This window comes from Ascidiella aspersa, chromosome 1 (assembly GCF_963924565.1).
Source record: "Ascidiella aspersa chromosome 1, kaAscAspe10.2, whole genome shotgun sequence".
Taxonomy (NCBI): domain Eukaryota; kingdom Metazoa; phylum Chordata; class Ascidiacea; order Phlebobranchia; family Ascidiidae; genus Ascidiella; species Ascidiella aspersa.
This window is the reverse complement of record NC_139447.1, coordinates 9,842,043-9,865,326: the sequence shown is the minus strand read 5'-3', so window position 1 is coordinate 9,865,326 and position 23,284 is coordinate 9,842,043. Positions and strand designations below refer to the sequence as shown.

At 36.1% G+C, this 23,284-nt stretch overlaps 1 protein-coding gene across 1 annotated transcript; it reads right to left on the bottom strand.

The window, feature by feature from the left end:
• Positions 1–449: 449 nt before the first annotated feature.
• Positions 450–14,919, bottom strand: LOC146167396 (ribosome-releasing factor 2, mitochondrial-like). Its single transcript, XM_083385512.1, has 14 exons — positions 14,625–14,919; positions 13,852–13,983; positions 12,050–12,226; positions 11,346–11,533; positions 10,751–10,936; positions 9,354–9,586; positions 8,330–8,470; positions 7,376–7,566; positions 5,973–6,074; positions 5,255–5,467; positions 4,079–4,252; positions 2,437–2,603; positions 965–1,102; positions 450–599 (listed from the first exon to the last, which is right to left on the bottom strand). Exons 1-14 carry the CDS (start codon positions 14,917–14,919, stop codon positions 450–452), a joined length of 2,487 nt encoding a protein of 828 aa, XP_083241638.1.
• Between the last annotated feature and the right edge of the window lie 8,365 nt (positions 14,920–23,284).

The window sequence follows — 23,284 nt, the reverse complement described above, 5'->3', positions numbered from 1 at the left end:
AGGGTATTTGCTAATGTTGACTTTTGAAACTACAATAAGTAGAACTTGGTAAAACCTATTTCTATACATCTCAGCTATCTTTCCTATTAGAAATCGCAGGGTTTAAATAACGAAACAAGGTCATATGTCCACATAACTAGCTAAGAAAGGATAGTCCAATATTATCGCATCGAAGCATATATGCAACACCAGGTCGTACTATAAGCCTAATGCTAATCCAAAAGCCAAGTTTAGCGACCGTTTTTTTCGAATTAGCTTTATTTCTTCTGGCAACAAATGGGCCACCTATAGGAGTACAAAGACGGTCACCTTAACTACTTTCTGTTTGCGCGATAATGCAAAACACAAGCTGATTTCGGTTTGAAAGGTCATTTATAATAATCAAAACAAAAATGCGACGGGAGACAAAAACAATAAATAAGATGCGTAATTCACTGAAACGATTTGTGTTAGCTGGCAGAGTTCCAGGTTGCGTCGATGCCGAGAAATGACTTCTTAATCTTCTGAACCCGCGCTTCGCTTGCCGGCTGGTAACCGGAGACTTGAAGCCAAAGGTCTGCGTTACCAGAGGTTGCGCTTCTAAGGGAAGAGGCAAGGTCCTACGAAAGTCGAGTTAAGGTTATTGGTTTTGGAAAATAAAATCAACCTTCAACCAGAATTGTAGATAATTTTAGTGTTCAAATTTAATGAATTCAAAATATATTTTAATTCTAATTCTATCAAATTTGTTAATTTTTTGTGTGCTCTAATTCTAGTTTTAATCTAATTCCGGTTTTACCGAAAATGCTACTTTGCCGAACTTAGGTAGGATTATTTTTGTTAAAAGTTATCGAGAAAAAAAAACGTGTACCGTGTTTCAAAGAACACGACAATTAGGCCAAAGAACAGCACCACCAGATCTGCTTAAAAACTTCATGATTTTTCGCAAAGGGTTTTTCCCTTTCGTACCACACATTTGCCCCACCTTTATTTCTGCCACGGCCCCGGTGCCGGAAATGACGTTGACGCCCTCCTCTGCGTCACCGGAAACGTTTGTGACGTGAACCGATCGTCGTGCGAGTTCGCTCATGATAGGGCCCAGCGACTTTTCACGAGTCGTCACCTGGACGAAAGAAGGGCTATTTGGGGATCGTTTACCAGTTAGCCAGGATGTCTGACTGTGCCAGTAGAGGAAATTCGATTTGCAACATTTTTTTAATGTTTACGCTTTTTTTGCTATTAAAGTTTGAATGCTGTCAAAGTTTAACAAAAATATATTTAAAAGGTAAAGGTTATATATATTTTCAATTCCTAAAATTGTTGGTAAATTTTAGGAGTTGTTATTTTATATATATATTATTACCTAGTCTTTACCTTTGGAATATATTTGTTGTACGTATCGGACTAAAAAAAAGGGAATTTGCGAAACTTTCCTTTTTATTCTGTTACCGATAACCGATATTTCAGTGAAGTTTTGCCGCAATCCAATCCGACACCAAATAACGACATTATTATAGGACGTAATATTTTCCAGGTTGTTAAGTAAAAAAATTGCCTTAAAACATTGTTAGCTTTAACTGGTAATATGTTTTTTTTAAATATCACTGTAAAGCCAGAACGCTTATTGAGAACAAAAACCAAGGCTGAAATGTTGAAATTTAATTTGGTTTAGACACTGCACTCATATACCACCCTGGTATCAGACAAGTAGCAATTCTACGACTTAGTATTGGATATCGGCTCGGATCCAATATCATCATACATCCCTATATTAGGTTAAGTGACAAGCGTAATGTCAATGTTTTATCCAGAAGGTCATATAAATAATTAAATATGCTACCCTACAATGAGGTCGTACCCAAAATAGCAAACTTGGTTAACACCAATGTGTTATACGACCAACACATTTTCCCAGGTCTAAAACGTGCTGATGTACTGATATAATTAATGCAAATATTTTAAAGGAAAATTATATGAAATCCTTCCACTTATTAGATCATACTCAAAACACAAAAATAAAAATTGAAGTATTATTAACATTAACAGAAATGATGCGGTCAAACTTTTCCTAACTCAATGCTGATGCCACATTGAAGCAAATATACCTCGAAAATTATATACAATTAATCGACTCATTAGGTCGTACTCAAAACACAAAAATAATAAAATAAAATATATGTAATATTAACGTTAACAGAAATGATGAGGTCAAACTATTCCCAACTCAATACTAATGCCCTGATCCAAAAGCCGAGCTTAGAGACATTATTAACTCTTTTTTATCGACAAAACTTTTTTTTATCGTATTTATAGAATCCATCCGCTTACTAGGTGATACTAAAAACACAAAAATAAAAAATAAATGTAAACGATTAATAATAATTATTAACATTAACAGAAATGATTCGGTCAAACTATTCCCAAATCAATGCTGACGCCACATTGACGCAAATATACCTCGACGTCCATTACCGGTTCCACTATCTGGCACCCGGCCTCGGCCAGGGCGCGTCTGGTACACCTGGCCGCCGCCGCCGTCACCAGGGCCGCGGGAATTCCCCGGTTCACCTCGAGAGCGTGGATTTTGAGCCGGGCGCCGATAAGGGGAAATCCCAGGACCGATCCTGGAAAAAAGATTCTTAAAACCAAAAAGCCTAAAAAACAAACTAAACCAAATGTGAAAAAATGTGCCAAATATGGCCCGCGGAACCAAAATATGTGGCCCGCGACGTGCTTTGGTTTTTGGCCCGCACCATAAAACATTCAGGTAATTGTTTTAGGTAACTGTTGAAATATTGAAACTCCCCTGCTGTTCCTAAGTCTAAGTCACCTTATAGCATGTAAATCTGTAGTTGTTTATTAGAGTAAACACAGTATGAGGTGGGAAGCGATTTACCTTAAATTACCGTCAACGGTCATTTTGGCCGTGAAGCAAATTCTAATTCCTCGACGATTAAAATCGCCTTAAACGATATCCTTTTGTTGTGCAATTGTTTTAAAACAACCATGGAACAATCGCTGCAGTAGCTGGTAACAGTTATTACTAGGTTGTTCGTAATTTTGAGTCAAAAATTTAAAAAAAAAAAAAAAAAAGTGATTTGGATGCTGTTGCGGACAATGTACAAGTTGTGTGAAAGTTGACAGTGTGGATTGCACTAAGCGCTGCACTTTTTTTTGTTCTTGAAATGCTTTTGAATACAGCTCCTCGCGGTCCATTTAGCAAAAGCATAATAACAATATGGCCGTTTGCCTTTTCTGATCACTTAAAATTGACTTGTTTTTTTAATCAATTTTAATGTTCATGTGAGTTGTAAAAAAACAAGAAACAAATTTCTTACTGCGCAGCTAAAAAGTATTTTTTTACGGCAAACATCTTGATCTAAATAAGTTTCCACAGCTCGGATTTTTTTTGCTTTAAAGATGGCATTGTTCGGTTCAACGTACGAGTGTGGACATTTTTTCCGAACTGGGGTTCATGAAATCCCCTCATCGTTCATAACAGACTAATGTACACCTGGAGCATGGACTACGGGTTGCCAGCAGGTTAGTTCAAGTGAACCTGGATAGGGTGGTTGGGAAAGCAAGCAAAGCTCATATTAAAGTGATTTTAAAATCTTTTCCATTGATTCGCCATAAATTAAAAACGGAACAGTTTACTTTTCGTGGTATCACCCAGAGACGCCCGCAGAAAATTTTCCAGGGAAGAACAAAATGAATATATACACGAAATTTAACTTAAATATCACACTTGCAATCATGTGGGGGCGCCTATGGTAGTCACTAACAAGCAGTCGACAAGATATATGCAAGTGGCCTGTGGTCTAGTCCGAATACACATATTGGGCCAGGCAGTATGAAAGGTTGCACACCCCTGAACTAAACTATACAAATTAATGCAATAACTGATATTATGCGAAACCTTTAGTTTTAAAGGACAATTTTTTTACGTTAAAAATATTACCCCATCTATTATGTCCTGTGACATAACAATTAAATTAACAAAAAAGGCCGAGTAAAACGATAAGAGGATTAATGTAGACTTTTTTTCTATATTATTGGTAAATTCTATTTTTATATTAAAATAGAAAAATAAACTTACCTCGATGGCACTCTTGGGCGACACCTATGGCGGCCGCTCGCATCACTTCGGGGGAAGTCCCGGTGGTTCCCCTGACCGAATTGACGCCGATGGGGGTGTGGTTGCTGGTGGGCCTGACGCCGACCGTGATGTCCACGTTGTGCTTCCGGTTTGCGATCGTGCGTTCGCTCGATTCTGCGACAAAGATGTTAATGTTCTCTCTCTTTCTCTTCTTATTTTTTTAAGCTAAATGCGCTGACCACGACAGAACAAGATTTAAAATCGGCTGAATAAGAATAACGCCTAAATGGACGCTTGAAAACTGTATGGAGAGGGTGTCGGGCGATCGGGGGCCCGGGATTTCGCTGTTTTTGGTGTTAACCTGTAGACCTAATTTGAACGGCGCCGTTAAGACACCGCTGTTTTGGCACCGGGTTGTTTGCCCCTGTTTGCGGTTAGGGGCAGGTAATGCGTAGGGTTAGAAGTTTGGTTAGGTTTAAAATTATTGGGGGAGTAAGTTAGGGGTCAGGTAAAAGGTTTTATAGCCTTATTCTGGCCATTTAGGTCTTATTACGATTAAGACGTTATTACGACTATTACGTATTCCTAACTGTGTTATATTCCAACGTTGATGTTGTCCTAATTTCGGTCTAGGGTGCATTTATTTTGTCGTTTTCAGCGTTGTTTGCAAATGTGCCGTCAAATTTATTAAACCTATTTAGTGTGCCGCAAGTGAAAAACGTGGCGGAGCCTTCTTTTGTCAACAAATGGTCAATAAATACAAGGTTGACTACATTTAACAAATACTATAGTTTACATACTTCACAAAATCACCACTTTTTTAATATGCTTGCACATGATTTAAAAGGGGTACCGAACAGGTTAGGCCAGGAGTGGGCAATTATTTTTAACAGCCGACCTCATGGAAAACAAAAAATGTCTTGGCGGGCCGTGTCAAAAAAGGATCTGAAATACACATAAATACAAAGTGTAATTCATTTTAAAAGAATGCTTCAAGTATCTTTGTTTTGAAAAGCTTGTAAGAGTAGGAATATGTGAGGATGCCTTACAGGTCTAATTTATGCAACACCAAATTATAAAATCAAGAAAAAAATGTATTTTCTCTCTCAAATTTTATGGAAAAAAACTTCGCCCAGGTCTTATTTTGGCGTACAAACTCAAAACGTCGGATCTGACCTGTGACCTGTGACGAGACGGTGGGCGACTCCCTGTAGGCGACCTTGACCTCTCCAACGATGACCTTGACCTTGAGGTCCCTGCGTATGCGCTCAGCGACGATGTCGAGGTGCAGTTCTCCCATCCCGCTAATGGTGTAAGTCCAGTCGTCGTTGCGACGTACCAGCACTGACGGATCTTCGCGGCAAATTAAAGCGAGCGCCTTTTCGAGTCCTACACCAGGGGATTATAATTATTGTTATTATTATTATTACTTTTCTGGAGCAGGGGTTATTAAACTGGGGTCCAGGGACAATTTTGGGGTCCTTGTCTGATTTTGGAGGTCCGTAGAAGCTTAATTAAGTCTTTTTGTCAAAAAAAGATTAGTAAAAAAAAACGCTTTACCATCTCATTGAGTGAACTTCGGCTGAATTTAAGTTTCATCTTTTTCGGTGATCATATTATTGGACAAATTAAAACATGACAAAGGAAAATATACTCTTTTATTTTTGTAAAAGTATTTTAAAGATTAATTATAATTTAGTCATACAGGAATTTGCACTCATAATGACTTGACTACGACTTGGCATCTAATGATTTGGACTTGACTGGGATTTAAAGTCATTTCAAAATTACTTGTTTACAACACTCCCAGATAATAAGGTGTCATATCAGGTTTCGGTTACGATTCGACATTATCAAACACCCTGGCTAACTATAATGTACGATACAAACTTACGATCCTCTTGTCCGGCATTTTCGGCTGTGATAGAGCGAAAGAAGACTGGGTCGGGAACTGGAACCGAAGTGAGGACAGCAGAAGATGCGTCGGACTCACAATCTGCAATAACTGTAAATTAGAACATGCTTTCTAAACCAGGGGCTTGAACGATAGAAAAAAAAGCTTCAAGCTTGATTAAAGGAACTTTTTACCGAGTAACAAAATCAACTTTGGAACAAATTGCTTTACTCAAAATTGCTTTTTCAGCTTATTTTTGCGTACCTACTGTATTAAATTAGTTTCAAACCATTTATTTATTTCTAACATTTAAACTTGTCTTATTATAAAACAAAAATCGAAAAAAAACAAGCAATTCTGTAAGTGGTCATGTTCTGTGTTATTCTATTAATACCATTTAAATTAAATATTTTTAACATTTTGATCCATATTACTTTAAATATTCGGAAAAAAATGAAACAAGCATTTCTTTATTAGTCATGCTCAGTGTTATTCAATTAATACTTTCTTGTAAAAAAATAATTGATTTCTTGTCTCTTAAGGGTTCCTATTTTGGTCGAATTCACCGGTATCTTTTGCCAAAGTATATATTCGACCGCCGAATAATGGACATTGGACACAGCACAGTTTTTGACATCTCGCGCATTAACGTAGGACAAGTTCCAAAAGTGACCACGCCATAACTTAATATTGTGTGGTGAATCGATACTTTTCTCTATTTTATGCGTGATGTAAATATATTTAGTCGTACATTAAATATTTGGGGAGTTTCCTCATTGCTGAAGTAAAAGCCTGAAAGGCATACATTACTGAAAACTGAACGAAAAACATTTTAGCTCAATGGTTAATGCAGCAACGACAAGGTTCTTTTTTACCAATTTTTTTCCCCTGTGTAGCACCGGTATCAAGTTATAATTGCATAGGGTTGTTGTGTAGTGATGAAATTACGCGCCATTATTATATTTGTTTTCTAAATTTTTTTAGATCTACTGCTTCGAATGCTTGGCGTTTTTATTCGCAACGTTTTTAAAATACGTGTCCACCCCTCAAATCTTTAATTACAACTGAATAAATATCAATGTAGCAATTTATCGGAATATTAATCAGAATATCCCTACTGAAAGACTTTTTTATATTTTTTTAGAAATAGAATCTAAGAAAAGAATCTAAACACCAGTCATAGTTGGTGAACTGGAGCGAAAAGTACCTGATTTACCTAAAGCCAAAAATGTTACCTTTTCATATCCAAATAGCTTATAAACTATAACACATTACTAGAGGGATAAAAATACCCTTAGTAAAACACAGGGTGGTAAAACCAGCAAAAATAAATCGAAGCATAGTTAGAAGTGTGTTATACAAAAATTTATGCCAAGTGCAAAGTAGAAAACTATTGCCAGCACCTTCGTCTGGTGATTCCCCTTCGCCGGCCGCCCTCTCACAAGCCGCGTCATAATCCGCTTGTGACGCAACAATCGTGTCGCCCGTGATCGTTTGCTTTAGTCCGGTGACGATTCCGATCCCGCCTTGAGGAATCTCTCCGGATTCCTTGTAGTCGTCGGCGAAAACGGAAAGGACTTTCGAAATCGGTTCGCTGGAAAGAGTAAAATAAACGGTGACATAGTCGTTTTTCGACGTGCTCCTCTCTGAGCCAACATAGCTCAATTCGTAGAGAGAGGGTCTCGGTAAGTCCGAGGTAGTGAGTTCTAACCTCACCATATAGGTAAGCCTTGAACTTAAGCGTTGGTCAGTACCACTCAGTACAGCTGATTACGGTGTATACAAGGTATGTCCGAAAATATCGGATTGGAGCCGATACTCCAAGTGGTAGGATCAGTACTCGTCCGATACTATGGTGGTTTCGGTGTCGATCCGTTACCAAATTGTTATAGGAATTTCAAAGATGATTTGCAATCCAATTCAGCGATTTAAATTTGTAAAATAAATTAATCAAAAACTAGTAACTTTACCTAACTGAATTTCTTAAAACTAAACAGCCTTGGGCATAAGAAACTGGAGAAAATTATAATTAAACATAACAATTTTATCCATATTGCTTGTCCGAGCTTAGCAATGACGTAAACTGCTATTGACGGAATCGCAAAACTATGTTGTCAAAAATGTGGGGTATCGATATCTGGAAAAAATTGCAAGAGTCAGGCATACCGAGTGTATGCCCAAGTGGATTTTTATGACTCTGGTTAAAATTAATACACTTAATAATGCAAACTAAACATAAACCTAGAATTTGTTCAGTCAATCCTTACAGGCATTTCATTTAGCTTTATAGCAATAAAAAAGACTCAAAGGTATTCAGCCATACCCTATACAGAACAGGCATGCAGTCTGAGACTTACGTGCAAGACTTGTTCGGGTTGAAGATTGTCGAATTGGCTTTCAAAGTACCAGAGTAGACGCGAACAAAAACTAGCGTACCGTAACGCTGGTCGTGAAGCACCTTGAACGCCATGGCAACAAGACCTCCGGGGTAGTAACGACTAAACATGGAAAAAACGCTAAAGCTATACTCTTGCATTTTTGCATGCCGTTTTTCTCAGAAGTTTTGTTTTGACCATAAGCACAAATAAATTAATCTTTATTGAATCCAAAACCACGGGTAGCAGGTGTATATATTAGGAATTTTACTTAACTTACAGGAACTGACCATGTCAGTTTAGACGAATTATATATTCCTTTGACAAAAGTTTGATCCTGTGTTTTACTCGGGTTTTAAACTTGAAGTTATTGTTTTTGTATACATCATTGCTAGAAAAATGTAATAGCCATTTAAGCAGTGGTTCTCAAACTTTTTATCGACACACTACATAAAAATCAAGACTGGCAGCGACTAAACATTTAGTTGTTGTTGCTCTCGCAATACGACATAGAAACTGCGCACTGGCGTGATTACGCCTATGTTTTAATTGCGAAATGAACAAATTAATTATATAGAAACAAATATGAGAGTTGAATCCCAATCTGTCAATAAAGAAGCCAACAAGTATTTTGTCTTACTTGACGCTATCTAAATAAAGATTAAACAAAATAGAAATCTTGATAAGCCGAATATCAGTTTGTTTGGATGTTATATGATAAATACATTTCGCTCCTACGAGCATATTTTGTTTATCACCAATCGGATTTAGGCAGACTCTGCTATTCGAAAGAAAATTCCGATTATATTGACGTTGTCTTTGTCTATTTTCCGACAAATTCATTTATACATTTTTTATAATTTTTTTTAAAATTCTTATTAAAATGAAATGAGTCGCCTAGAAGTGTTTTAAACATTTGTAAAAAACGCAGGTTTAACGGCGGGGCCCGATCAAATTCAACGACGCTTCTCTTGCGTAAAGCTGTGTGTGACGTCACTTCTCTTACGTAAAACTGTGCATGACGTCACCGGGACGAGGCAGATACGTCACGACGGCGTCGAGGAGCGGCTGGACGCCGACGTTCTTAAGCGAGGTGCCGCACAGGACCGGAACGGCCAAGTTGGCCAAAGTGGCCCGGCGTACCCAGTCCTGGAGCAGGTCGGGCGCCACGGCCGAAGCGTCCCCGTCGTATGGCCCGTCGAGCCAGGCGCTGGCTACGTCATCACAGAGTTCGGAAAGCTGCAAGTAGAATCAGTTTGAGGTTACCGACGTGCGGAACAATGAATGACTTATACTAGAAATAAGTTCTTTCTGATATATATTCTTACAAACTCCACTAGCGTTCGTAAGGTGGGTGACAAGCAATTATTTGTTACCGCGAGTTCAAGCTTGTGTATCAGTTTTTGTTGAAGCCGTATTTGTCTAGTTTTAAATAGAAATGAAAAATAAGTAGAAATAGATCGAGGTTAACCGTTCCTAGCGGAACAATAAATCTAACACCTAAAAATAATTTATTTTGGTATATATTTGTTTGTCCAACGTTTCGGCTAACTATTCAGAAAGCCTTTATCAGGGAATGACACACACGGCCAACAAGACGCAAAGTAAAATGACACAAAAACACTTTTATGTGTGCCATTCCTCGATGAAAGGCTTTCTGAATAGTTTGCCGAAACGTTGAACAAACAAATATATACCAGGAGAACTTATTTTTAGTATACTATGCGTGGTACACACAGAATTTTAATACATGACTTATTTGTTTGGATTTGCGGCCGACGGTTCCCAAGGTTCATGTATAATTGCACTAGACGAAAATATCCGGTGTTGCCCAAATAAAATGTTGATCTGTATAACGCTAAAAATGTTGATCTGTATAACGCCAAAAGGTGTTTGCCCAGGTTAAATATAATATTTACCTATTAAAATCAACTCGGCGTTGCTCAGGTAAAATGTAATATTTACCTATTTAGTTACCGGTTTAAATTTAACTAAAATACTTTTTTTCTGATCAAGAACTAAGATTTTGACTCCTTTTTGGTTAGTGGGATCTGATTGCTTCATGGTTCGGCCAATGGGGAAATAAACGTTGGGAATACACTATATTTTGTTCGACTGGTGCCAAATAATTTTTAGTTGTAAAAAATCTCGCACTTTTTTCAATAAACAAATTAAAAGATACAAGTTGGCCAGGCTTTTTTCCAATTTATAAAATCGTTTTGAAAATTTCGGCAATTTTATTTGTTATGAACAGAAGGCATAACTGCTGCTAAATTAGCTTTGAAATTGCATATTATTATATAATTGTATTTTGTTTTTGAAAACATGTTGAGTTTTAATAGTCAATCTCATAAAGTCTGACCCCAAGTTTCATAACTCAAATTATCTCGTTTGATGAATCACCGTTTCAATAAGTTGCTCTCTGGCTGAAATGCAGAGATCCCAGTGTTGCTCGCCAACTTTGATTTGACGCTTCTGAAATTCCCTGGCGATGTTGTTTGAAGGGAGGTCCGACATGTCCCATTCAATTTCTTCCATTTTTATGACGTCAATAACACCCACAAAACTGTTATCTTTAACCAATGGGAGCTGGAAAAGTATAAACCTTTGGTTGTTTAATTTTATAATTTTTTCTTTAAACACAAAACAACTACTCCTGTATGGGTTTTGATATTTATTCTCTGTCCAACTAAAAACTCCAGCCACTGTGTTTCAAAGCTGAATATAGTGTTTTTTATGAATATATTGTTTCACAAAATCATTTTATTTGAGGGGATATGGAATTCATCTGACTGATAAAAACGTAAGCTATCTATTATCATTTTAAGTTAGTACACATCTAGCAAGCTAAAGCCAAAATTATTCAACTAGTTAAATTTTTAACTGCTCAAACATTTTTTAGCTACTAAAATTAAGGTTTATTAAAGTTATTCACAATGAAAATTAAAAATGAATAATAACAGTGTAAAATGAGCCTGAAGTGAGTGGCAAAACCTACTTGCAATTTTAGTGTTTCCACATTAAGTTGTTTTTGTATGGATTTCAATGAAGCAGAGAAACTCGCACCTTGCTTGTCCATTTTGTTAAGAAAGGCAATTCGTGGAATATTGTTCTGGTCTGCTTGCCTCCAAACCGTTCTGGTTTGCGCCTCGACTCCCCGAGAAGAATCAAATATAGCAATTGCACCTAATAATTGGGAAAAGGTATGAGCTGATTGCTAAAACTTAGATGACAAAATATCCATATCTAAACCGATGAACTAGAGAATAACCTAGCCATAAAATATATTTTTGTTGGAAATATTGAGGTAAATTTTTACTTCATTTTTGTAGCAATATTGAGGTAAATTTTTACTTCATTTTTATTATGTAAATGAATTTATATAAACTATGGATTAACTTGCAAAGTCATTGCTTGCAGAAATATAAAAACACATAAAGAAAAAAGAAAAGTAATGAATAAAAATATATGAATGGTAATGAAAATCTAAATAAAACCAATGACAAATGATACATTAAGGATGAACAAAAACTACATTTCTGTATCACAACACTAAATATTTTAGGAACTCTGGTGTATGAATTTATCACTTACGGGAAACTCATATGGATTGCCCATTTTTTGAAAAACGATATAATAGATTTATTGAAAATGTATAGCTTTTTAAAAGATTTAAAAGCAAAGTAATAAATAATTGTTTACCATCTAATACTCTGAGCGATCTTTCAACCTCAATGGTAAAGTCCACATGTCCAGGTGTGTCAATTAAATTGATGTGACAGTCCAGCCAGTTGATGGAGATTGCTGCACTTTGAACTGTAATTCCCCTCTGCCTTTCACTTGGCAAATAGTCCATCACTGTAGTGCCAGTGTCAATATCTTAAACACAAAAAATGTTGTGTGGATGACATCCTAAATAAGTGGTTCCCAATTTTCCGTTGTAGCTATCCTATAAATTTCAGTTTTCCAAAATCTATGGAACCCCCAATTTTGGTGCGTTACACAAAACCATACAATGATATAAAATCCGGCAAAATGCAAAAATTTCTAGAAAAATTGTTTTAAAATTAGGCAAGAATGTTCGGATTTACGTTATAAGCATGAACGAGTAACTAAAAGTTAAGATTCAAGGTCTATTTGCATCAAAGGACTTATTATCCTAAAAACTAAAAAAATTTTGTGCAAATATGACATAACAATAAAAGAATTGACTTCCCATAAACTTGTAAGAGTAATTAAACAAAACAATAAGAATTGGTTTAATTCGTTTTTAAAACTACTGATATGTTAGTATACAAAAAGTGATCTAAATATATCTAAATTGTTCTAGTGGGAAAAATGTTGTTGCATAGAGTTGTATCGGGGCAAATATTGTCTTCAGTGGTTGAATGGTAATCATTTCTATTAGTATTAGACAAGGCCATTAGACTGAAACTATGCTATGGCCAATGATTAAAAACAGCACTGATGGTGGCACCATAAACATGATTGGTTCACTGAAGTAAATTCTATCAACATAAGTATTCCATTGACCGTTGTTCTTGCTCCTTCTGCTAAATTTGTAGTTTTTTTTAGCTTTGGCAACCCAGTTCTCTTCACTGAACTTTTTTAAGCAAATAAACAATAGAAATTATCATTAATCAGTGAGGATTTATTTAATATGAGCAATGTCTTCATGTTGCTTTCCCAATTTTCTTAAATTTTGTGGATATTTTTCTAAGAACCATTCTTAGTATATCTAACCACAAAAAAATACTACAGTCGGTGACCCAAACAATTTAAACTGCAGCCCATTTTTGTGTAGCGACTCCTATATTGAGAAACACTGATCTAAAAGAATATTTGTTATAAATTATTTTTGTGTGATGGAAATATTCTTTTAGCAGCAATTTTAAGCTTGGCTCCAATTTTTATTATTTTTGTGTAGCTGAAGCCCAGTTTGGAAAGTAAGGCAGCCCTGGCCATTGCCGCACAATTTATGTAAAATCAACGTAAAATGCGGCCAGCCATGAAAAATCGCTCAAACGTGCAAAACTTATGTCGCGCTAACGGTTTTCAGTATATTACTGCATTTTAAGCCGTGAAAATTTTACAAATAACGTTATTACAGCCGTGCAAATTTCGGCACAAACCTAATTACAGCCGCGCAATTTTAAGCTGCAAAATCGTCTAACCCGTGCAAAACCAAAGTTTCAAACTGGGCTGAAGCAAATTTTTAAATTGTAGAGCTAAAGCTATAAAATTTATTCTGTTTTAACTTAAAATAATTTTGAGTTGCTTATATGAATTCTTCTACAGCCTAGTGTGGCAAATATTACTCTATTCAGTCTGTGCTACAAAAAAGGTCCCGAGCTGGAGCAAAGCCAATGATACTTTACTGTGGCTCCTCAGGTTTTTAAGAAAATAATTTTAGAAAATCATTATTTTTTGTTGTTGCAACAGGCACACTGCCGTTTTAACTGGTTTTGTATCTGATATTTCTCGGCATGTTCGCCAAGGCTAACCTCCCATCCGTTTGATGAAACCCGCGTAGTAAAGCATTCGTTCGGTCGTAGTTGTTTTTCCGGCATCAATATGAGCCATTATCCCAATATTGCGGATGTTTGAATTCCTGCGCACACCTGTAGTTTGAAAACCTCGTGCGGATTTTGTCTGGCAACTATTCACAATTTGAATGTACCTCCGAAAAACCTGGCATAACTTACTTTTTAACATTGTCTCATTTTAAATAATAAACCACAATAACAATCAACATGCTTCTGTTTATATGAAACGGATGAGACCAATAGAAGGACAGCAATATAATTGTTAAAAAAGGCAAATAAAACTTAGCTATACCACAAAAGCTTATACATAAATATTTACATAGCACTTGTTTATTTTTAGGGAGCACAAAAAGAATAATTCGATTTGAAACAACATTTACAGCAAGTGTTTAACATTGAACTGATCCAGTTTACAGTAGCACTTTGAAAAATTCCCTGGGTAAACCCCAGGTAGTTTTTTTCCCCGAGAATAATGTTTTTTTCAAACATAAAAAAATATTTTTAAGCTCTATATGTGTTAAGACTAAGTGTGTAAATTTATAAAGTTTTAAAGTACCTCATTTACAGTATCTGAAATCAAATATAACATAAAAACAGGAGAGAAACCCTTCCACAAAATAGCAACTAGTTTTTAAGCGAAGCCGTAATCTAAAACAGTCCGAACAGCCGTTCAGAAGCTTCCCACGGCCGACAAACGATCATCGAGTTGACCATCCTGCAAATGCTCTTACGTTTGGCAGCAAACTTTGCCGGCAGCCTGGTATTGCTTTGATCAAAATCTCTCCTAGGAGGTAGGTCTTCGCCGTAGAAATCCGGATCCGGGAAGTTTCTCTTCCCTGTGGTTTGAATACCGTCCGAACGCTCATCGGCTTCCAAAAGCGAAAGGACGTGACAAAGGCGCCTGCATCTGGCTGAACTTGCCAGGGGCCCTCCGTTGCAGCAATCTTGTTTCGATTGGGCGTTTGAGAATTGTGGCGTCAGTTGCAAGGTGACGACGCATAGAATGAGTTTGAGGAAAAGTTTCATGTTGGAAAGATTAATATTGGGTCTATCTTGGATTTAGGTTACGCGCAAAACCTGTATAAAAAAGAGGAAGAATGTTTATAATGTTTATAAATAAGCGTTGCAACAACACTGCGTAGAAATGTTAGTAGTTCTGGAGTCTAATGGCTTGAGTTTGTAGTGTAGCAATGAATAGACGTTGTGTAATTGCAAGCCTATACAAGCTTTCAATTCCCAAAGAGAGTAGCCTAGTTCCTTTAACCATGGCAGCCATTGGCTGATAGTAAAACCACGTCTCTGCAATTTTTTTACGCAACAATTAACAGAAATCTGATGATGATCCGCGGAATGTGTTTTTTCTGGCCGCTCGGCCAGGTCGGTTTCCAGATATTACAGCCATTTAAAGAACTTTCAGCCTGCAACTTGCAGTAATAATACGTAGTATATCAAAAATCCCATAGGGATAGAGTTAGCATATGTAAAACTTTAAATTGCTTTTGATTTCAACATCAGATGTTAAAATTAATTGTGACTTATTCGAAACATTCCAAATATGCTACCCAAACCATGTATTAAAACTCGCTCTCAACTTAGTAATTCCGTTTCATGAAATGAAATATTTACACACTACCGTTGCAAAGCAGTGCATAAAATTATTCGCCAATCATGTTTGCGCAAACGAAATAAAATGAATAATACCTTATTTTGGACTTGCATCCAATTGAAACAGAATCGCTCACTATTACATCACTAAGAACATAGAAAAATAAATCAGCATTACTTGGTAAGCACCGATATCTCGTATCAGCAAGCAGGTTTACCATAATGAATTGAACAAATGACAAACAACTGATAAACAGTAGGCCTACAAGCGACATTTTTACCAAGATTACTTAGACCTTAACGAAACTCTAACGGAGCGTTCTCTTTTACGGGCTTATTTTGATTAGTGTAACCGACTTTTTCACAGAACACCTGCTTTATTAAATCTTTCTTTGAAAAGGCCTGATAGGAATCCATTTTCGGTTTGCCCTTCCTGATACAAGTGCGCTGTTGAAATGAGAATGATATATTTTCGTAATTAGCTTTTTAGTATTAGCTATAGGAGAGAAAGGCACGCCTTTCTATTTTCGGAAAGCCTATATTTCGAATAAAAATCGTTAAACATTTTTAGTTCACCTTTCAATTAGGTGTTTACGATAAGAATTATTTTTAAACTTTATCTCAAATGCCATGCCAAGACGTTGGCATCGTCTATATATATAGGCCAATAACTTTTTTTGCAACACGCTGTTAATCTCGAGCAATGTACTCCGAAATTACTCCACGGCTTATAGGACGGAGCTATATATTAATTATGTATGTGTGTAAATGCAACGGATTGGATCAAATGTGGAAAAACAATTCGTGCTCTTAAACACCACACTTGAATCATGCTTAAAGCTTTACTCATATGATGTGAATTTGGAATAAACCCAATTATTCGACGAATTGATTTTCGTCACAATTATTCCTTGTATACAATGATGTGGCATATCGCTTGTTGTTTCAATGCAAATGGTTATTAGTAACAGGAATGTTCATACTTTCTTTTTGTTCCGATACCAATAACCGATTTTCATGACGTTAAGTCGTCCGACCCCTTACCAAATAAGGTCATTACTAGGCTTAAAATCCAATATTGATCTAATTAAAAATGCCTTGCTAGTAAATTTTGGACTATTCCGAAATTTTATTTTGCGTAAGGAATTCTATTTATCTTTTGATGAACATTTTATGAGAAATTTTCTATTGATCTTTTGATGAACATTTTCTCATAAATTAATCTTTTCAGACTGTAACTCCGCTTTGGATCGACATGTATGGATACAAGGACACGAACGCATACCATGACTTGGAATCTGGTATGAGCTTCGATCCGCTATCTTTTTGGCTGTCGTAATAAATATGTTTTAGTCAACCTTACCAGTAAATTCAGATACGAACCACACCAAACTTTTTCTAACTTGAATTTAGGTTTAGTGATCACATCAACGGAGTTTTTTTTACATTGCTGGGGTTGGGCTGTGGATTCGAGTAGGACAACCTAAGACTACCCGAGTCTCGCATGCACAGTAACAATTTCGCAACCGATAATGGATTCGTTAATTTGGGATACCATACAGCAAATATTTTCCAAACACGTATGGTCGGTGGGCGAGTTATATGATACCCCGGTGAGTGGATTGCTAAATATCCAACATGTTTTTATTCACTCAAATGGGGGGAAAGCAGTATATATAGTCCAAGCCGGGTACGGCAAATTTGGACGGAGTAGGACTCGGGAATCGGGAATTGGACTCGACTTTATTTTTCAAGTCGAAGTCGAATTCGGATAGCTTTTAACCGATTCTGCAGCCCTGCCTGTGATTCTTTCGGTAACAATAAAAATGCCAAAAAACAAACCACGACGTTGGTTATTTTACAAAAACGTTGTTTAAACAGTTGAAACAGAACGTAAAATTATATGCAATAATTAACAAAAACCTAGTTATCGAACTAGGAAAAGGGATAATTGCAAATCACAAGCGAAAAAAGACAGCAATACTGTTTAATACATTTGTCCAAATCAGAAATACAAAATTATATAAAGCAAAAACGAAGTTCGAGCTCAGCCTAATGCGATAAACTAGGCCTGGGAACTACGGACGCTCATTATTTAATTCAACTTTTGCATGTAGGCCTATATACCGTTGTTCCAAAATAAATTTTATTCTATCTATCTATGTGTGTGGTTATTTCTACCAGCTCACTAAACCGTATATGGCTCTAGGGGAAGGTTGCCCATGGTCGGACACGTTTTTTCAAATGATTTTAGTTCTCAGTTAAACCAATAATTTTGAATAATATCATGCCTACTTAATAACTCTGCCCTTAACGCTTAGAAAACACTTATAACTTTGCCGATAGCGTTCTAACATTTTTATAAAATCGTCTTAGAAAAAACGTTGTTGTGTCCCGTCTTTAGAAACCAGAGTTTCATATGATGGGACAGTGTGATTCGCAAGAGGGGACAGGAAATATCCATTGTTTTAAATTAATCAATTTGTACCACAAGCATTAAAAACAACTTTAACTCCACCTACTACACTTACATAAGTTTAAAACTAGCCTGTTCAAAACAATTTCACAGAATCGTACAACGAATTTGCTGTGGTAAGCAAAAATTAATATATTTAAATTAATAGGACAAGTGCGTGGCAAAGAGTGACTGTCTTGGAACCTTAGTTTTATTGTGTCTATATTTTTACATTGAATACATCATACAAATATTCTGCCTGTGGGTATGGTTTTTGTTAAGTGAAGTTGTACCTGCATTTGCAATATTTCTTACAAACATGTTGATGCGGTGATCCATTCTAACCAGGTGCATTTCTTAACGTATTTTATGGATAGGGAAACCGTGGAAAATATCTTACGTCATACATCAAAAATTTAAAACTGACTATATTAAAATTTGTTAGTTGAAAACTTTTGAACTATAACAAAATGTTAGCTGTTTTAAAAGATGTAATGGCAAGTCCATTTTTTGTCACAATAACTCAAAGAGTGGGTTGCAACAACTAGTTCCTCACTTGGGAACGGCCTGTCCCATCTTACGCACCCCACATCACCATATACAGAAGATATACTGGCTGCTTATAGGTATAAGATAATATGAAAAACTTACCTGTATAAGTAAGCCTGGTAAATTACCCATATATTAGTAAAAAATGAATTTTATACAACTTCAACAAATATGAAATAACTCAGATATAAAAACAATAAAACTAGGAAAAAAACACCCCTATTTTCTTTAGATTGATGTGTTTCAAAAACGCCGTCAGCCTACTGAAATGTTTTTGTGTTAAAATAATGGCTACCATTGGGTGCTTCAAAAATATTTAAGAATTGGCGCTACCTAATGGCACGTCGATGTAATCGCCAAGTCCCGACTCAGGCAACGTCCCATCTAGAGCAACCTTCCCCTAATAAAAATATAATACCTACACTTAAAATGTTGTTGAATATAATTCAAAACTATTTATTTTGATAAAATTCTAGCTGAACAACAATTTTAACAAGATGTCTATAGTTTTCTTTTAATTTTGTAAAAGATTTATTTGCATTTTCATCCGATTTTGACTTGAAATATATTTGACAAAATTTCGAAATTTTTTAACAAGTAAAAAAGTCAAAAAATAATCGCCCTAGTTAATTAATTTGGTGTCTTCCAAGGTTGTCCGATACATGCTTTCTTTGGGCAAACAGTATACCGTATCAAATAGAATTGTTTTTAAGTAATTAGGCCGAAAGCTGCTTTTGTGTTGGAATGTTCAATTATCCTCGACTGGTAGTGCCATATTTTCACAGAAATTTAAATTAAAAAATTTACTTTTTAAAATTTAAAACTTTACTTTCTAGTATATTTTTTGGTATCGGACAGACACCGATACTACCCTAGTAGCAGTATTATCACTTGACATTGGGTATCGGATATACGATATAAGTGTCTTTAAGGCGACATCATTTTGTCACAAATTTATCAAGCGGATAAGCAGTTTTGTATTAAAGTGCACTTAAACCATTGTTTTCAAATGACTTGACTTGACGTAAGTCTTTTAAGCAGAATGACTTGACTGAAGTCTTTTGAACAAGTGACTTGACTTAAATTGCGTCTTTTGGAAAAATGACTTGGGTTGAAATGAAGTATTTTCAAGCATATTTTATAAAATTGGGTTATCTAAGATTTGTACATAAAGTTTTTTGCTTCCATTAAGGTCTTTTTTTTACTTGTTATTGCTCATAATCGGACGAATTTTGCCAATTTTTAACTTGTCTTGTTTATGAATTGACTTGTTAAATATTTAAAAACTTAAGTTATTTTGCAAATGACTTGACTGAAACTTAGGTCATTTCAAAACGACTTGATGACAACACTGCGGGTTAGTAAGTTTACAAACCTCTGTCACAAAAGCTTGGATGAAAAGTCAAAACATTTATAAACAACCGTAGCTCTCGTTTTGCCATTTACGGTATGATTTGACGACAAGCGGAACCAATGCCAATTGCATTCCCACCCCTATGGCGCGCATTAATCTTTAATGCAACGTCGAATTGCTCACGAGACCGTGGACTAAGATAGGGTTCTATTATTATTTTATGATGGCGTAATCACCGATGAACACGCGACGGCCCGCGTCAGGAATCCGTCATATTTTCTATTTCTGGGTGACGAAAAAGCACATTTCATTTCCGCCATCACTGACAAGACCTTCAGCGCGCAATTTTCCGGTTAAAAAATGACGTTGACTACACCTTCAACTATATAAGGATGTAAGATTTTTCGTATATTATTCGAACACTGATACTCGTAATTTTAGGGAAAAAACACGTTCCGATCAGGCACCAAATGACGCCATTATTTCAGTATAATCGGCATTATTAATAAAATAAAAGGTGCAAAGGTAATGTTTTGTAGATTGCAATAGAAAAATTTGGTTTAGCTAGGAAACTTTAGGAAACCTATAGTTAAATTTGATTTGTAATACTCAAACAATTTCAAGGTAGAAAACGCTGGTTATGAAGTGCACAATTTAATTAGGGTAGGATCTGTACCGATAACACCCAGGTATCGGACGAGTATAGATATCATGACCTGGCTTTCGGTATCGGCCTCGATTCGATACTAACGGACATCCTACTTTCAATGATAGGACTGACTCTAACACTATATGAATATCTTTGAAGTATCCTGGCTGCTTTATATTATTAGGTCGTGCATCGCTGAAACGCGTAGCCTACTTATGCCCATGAACAAAAGCGTAAGGACTATAAACGCCAAGTCTAAAGGGGTCGCGCCAAGAATTCGAGCGCTCCTTTCAAATGTGTCCTCTCGTGCGACATGCAAAGCACGCCTAATTGCATTGACGTTGCTTTAGTTTTGGCTATGTTGCCTTCTATTCCCATTAGATGCCGATGTAACCTTTCGTACTTTGCGCTGATCTTTGGTATTTTTTGCTTTTTCGCTGCCTCTGAGGACGGTCAAAGTTCAAGCCACCTTTGATATAAAATGGGCCAACGCAAAGCTGTTTAATTATTTACGAGCATGGGGGTGACGTTTGCTTACGATAACTGATTATTCTTTACCAATAATTTAAACAACATGGGAAAATATATGAGAAGCGTATAATCACAGGAATCCCCGCTCGTTCAAATAATTGACTTAGGCTGGTTCGAAATTATCGCTCGTTGGTTTCGAGAATTATTTACGGAAGTGAAATGTCAGACTATTCTCTGTCACCGATCTTTATTTGTTGACGCGCCTGGAACATGATTTCTATGTTTTGTGGGAGGGGATTAACAATTTCAAAACTTTGGTAAAACAGATATTATGGTACAAAAATAATTTTACTTCTCTAACAAAAAAAACGGGGAATTGAATCATTATCTCTTTCTCTTGTCCAGTTTCTTAATGCGTGTAAACTGAAACGATTTTTTTATGTTTTTTACTTTGACTAACATATTAAAAATTTAACGGCTAACTCTACCGCATTTATGAGCGCTAAACCTTAAGCGAAGCTTATGGAAAATCTTTCGACTAAACTGAGACTTCCGTAACAACCAATCGCCTATCTAAAAACTTTATAAAAACTTTATGGAGAAACATACTTCAATTAAAACTGGCATCACAAACTTCGCATAAATAAATTTGGTCTTCCCACACAAAATTCACCACTGAGTAATTTAAGTCCTCGACTCGACTTAAATAAACCCGTCTCGCGTTTTTTTAATCCCGACATAAGCTTAGGTGTTTTGCTGCAAGTTGAACAGTGATGAGTCACTGATGGCCAAAGCTCCATTGGATAGCAGAAATCTTCTTTATCGCTGAAGATCATCTCAGCAGTGATGATATAATATAGGGATATAATCATGGCTTCGTCCGCTTTGCTTAGGTGTATTCACGGCCCACAAGAGTTGGGTCGATAGCGTGTGTTCCTGCATTTTTAAACGATAAAATACTCTATCCATCAGTTTTTAAGTTTGCTTACCGCTAAGAAATAAAAAATAATATTTTGTCTAACTAGGTATAAATAACCATAGTTCTAAATCGTCCAAACCATGCATTACTATAAATGCATATTTATTTATAAGATGTAGCGTCATAAGTAATAATTAGTGGATAATTTGGAATTTATTGTATTGTGTATTTATCAAATATGTTACGATTTATGATTTGTCACTTTTTCACGCCTTTTACCAAACACTCGCGGTCATTCTGAGAACAAAGCATTCGGCTGTTTCACACATGATAAATGTTATATCGTGACACATACTTCCGTAACAGATAAAAGTATTTCACTTGTGTGAACGCGTTATTGTTAAAGTTCCCGGCTGCCGAAAAGGCTCCGGGTTATAAATCTTTTCCGCTTTTTGGTGTTGCCTTTCCTCTTTTATGCAAACTTTCAACTTATATATGCGAAAGCTTATATCAATATAACCAGTCTTGTCTAGTTAATACAGTAAGCGGTTGTGTTGCTTGCCGGCTTTTGGCTGGCCAGCTCAACACCAGCCAACAAAATCTGTGTGGATTTGTAATCAAACTACAGAAAATACCTTGAAGTAATAGTGTGGTTGATTGGTCGGGGCAAATTAGTTTAATGAGACTTGGCCATAAGAAAGAACTCTATTTCTTATGGCCAAGAAAAGTCGTCGAACGAAGCTCAAAGAAAAGATGTGCCTTAATCTGTACGGACCACCTACAAACGACCACCTAAAAACTATGATGCTTGAAACCTGCAAGAAGCTAGCTGTTGGAAGAATTGATTTCGTCAAAGATACGTCGAAAGACGCTCCATCTCGTCAGCAAAGCATTTGCTTGGAATACGGAGCACTAAATACAAACAAGCGTTGCCGATAAGACACCACCACCGTTTGGAATCATGGAAAACGCAATTGCACATGGATTTCACTATAACTGCGATTCTGCCTAGTTTATCAGGTGAAAAATCTATTATACTTTTAAAATAAAAACAAAATTATATATATAATAAGTAAAATTGCAGACCGAAAGGTCTGTAAATTGTTTTTATGTGACTTTTTGTTAAACAATTATGTATCTCATTTCGCAAATTATGTATAGCCTATATCTATGAAGTTTAAGCTTAGACGTCGATCGCAAGATCTTTTAATAAAATTTTAAAGGAGCTTAATTTTTGTGCTTGGAGCTCAATAGTTTGAAATCAACACGTTAAACTTGTGCATCACGACTTAATTTTGTTGTGCACGAAATAATTTCGTGTTACATTTCCGAATTCTTTTAAACATTTGGTACGTTTTGGGTTTTTGTCTGTTTTTCTCTCATCACGCA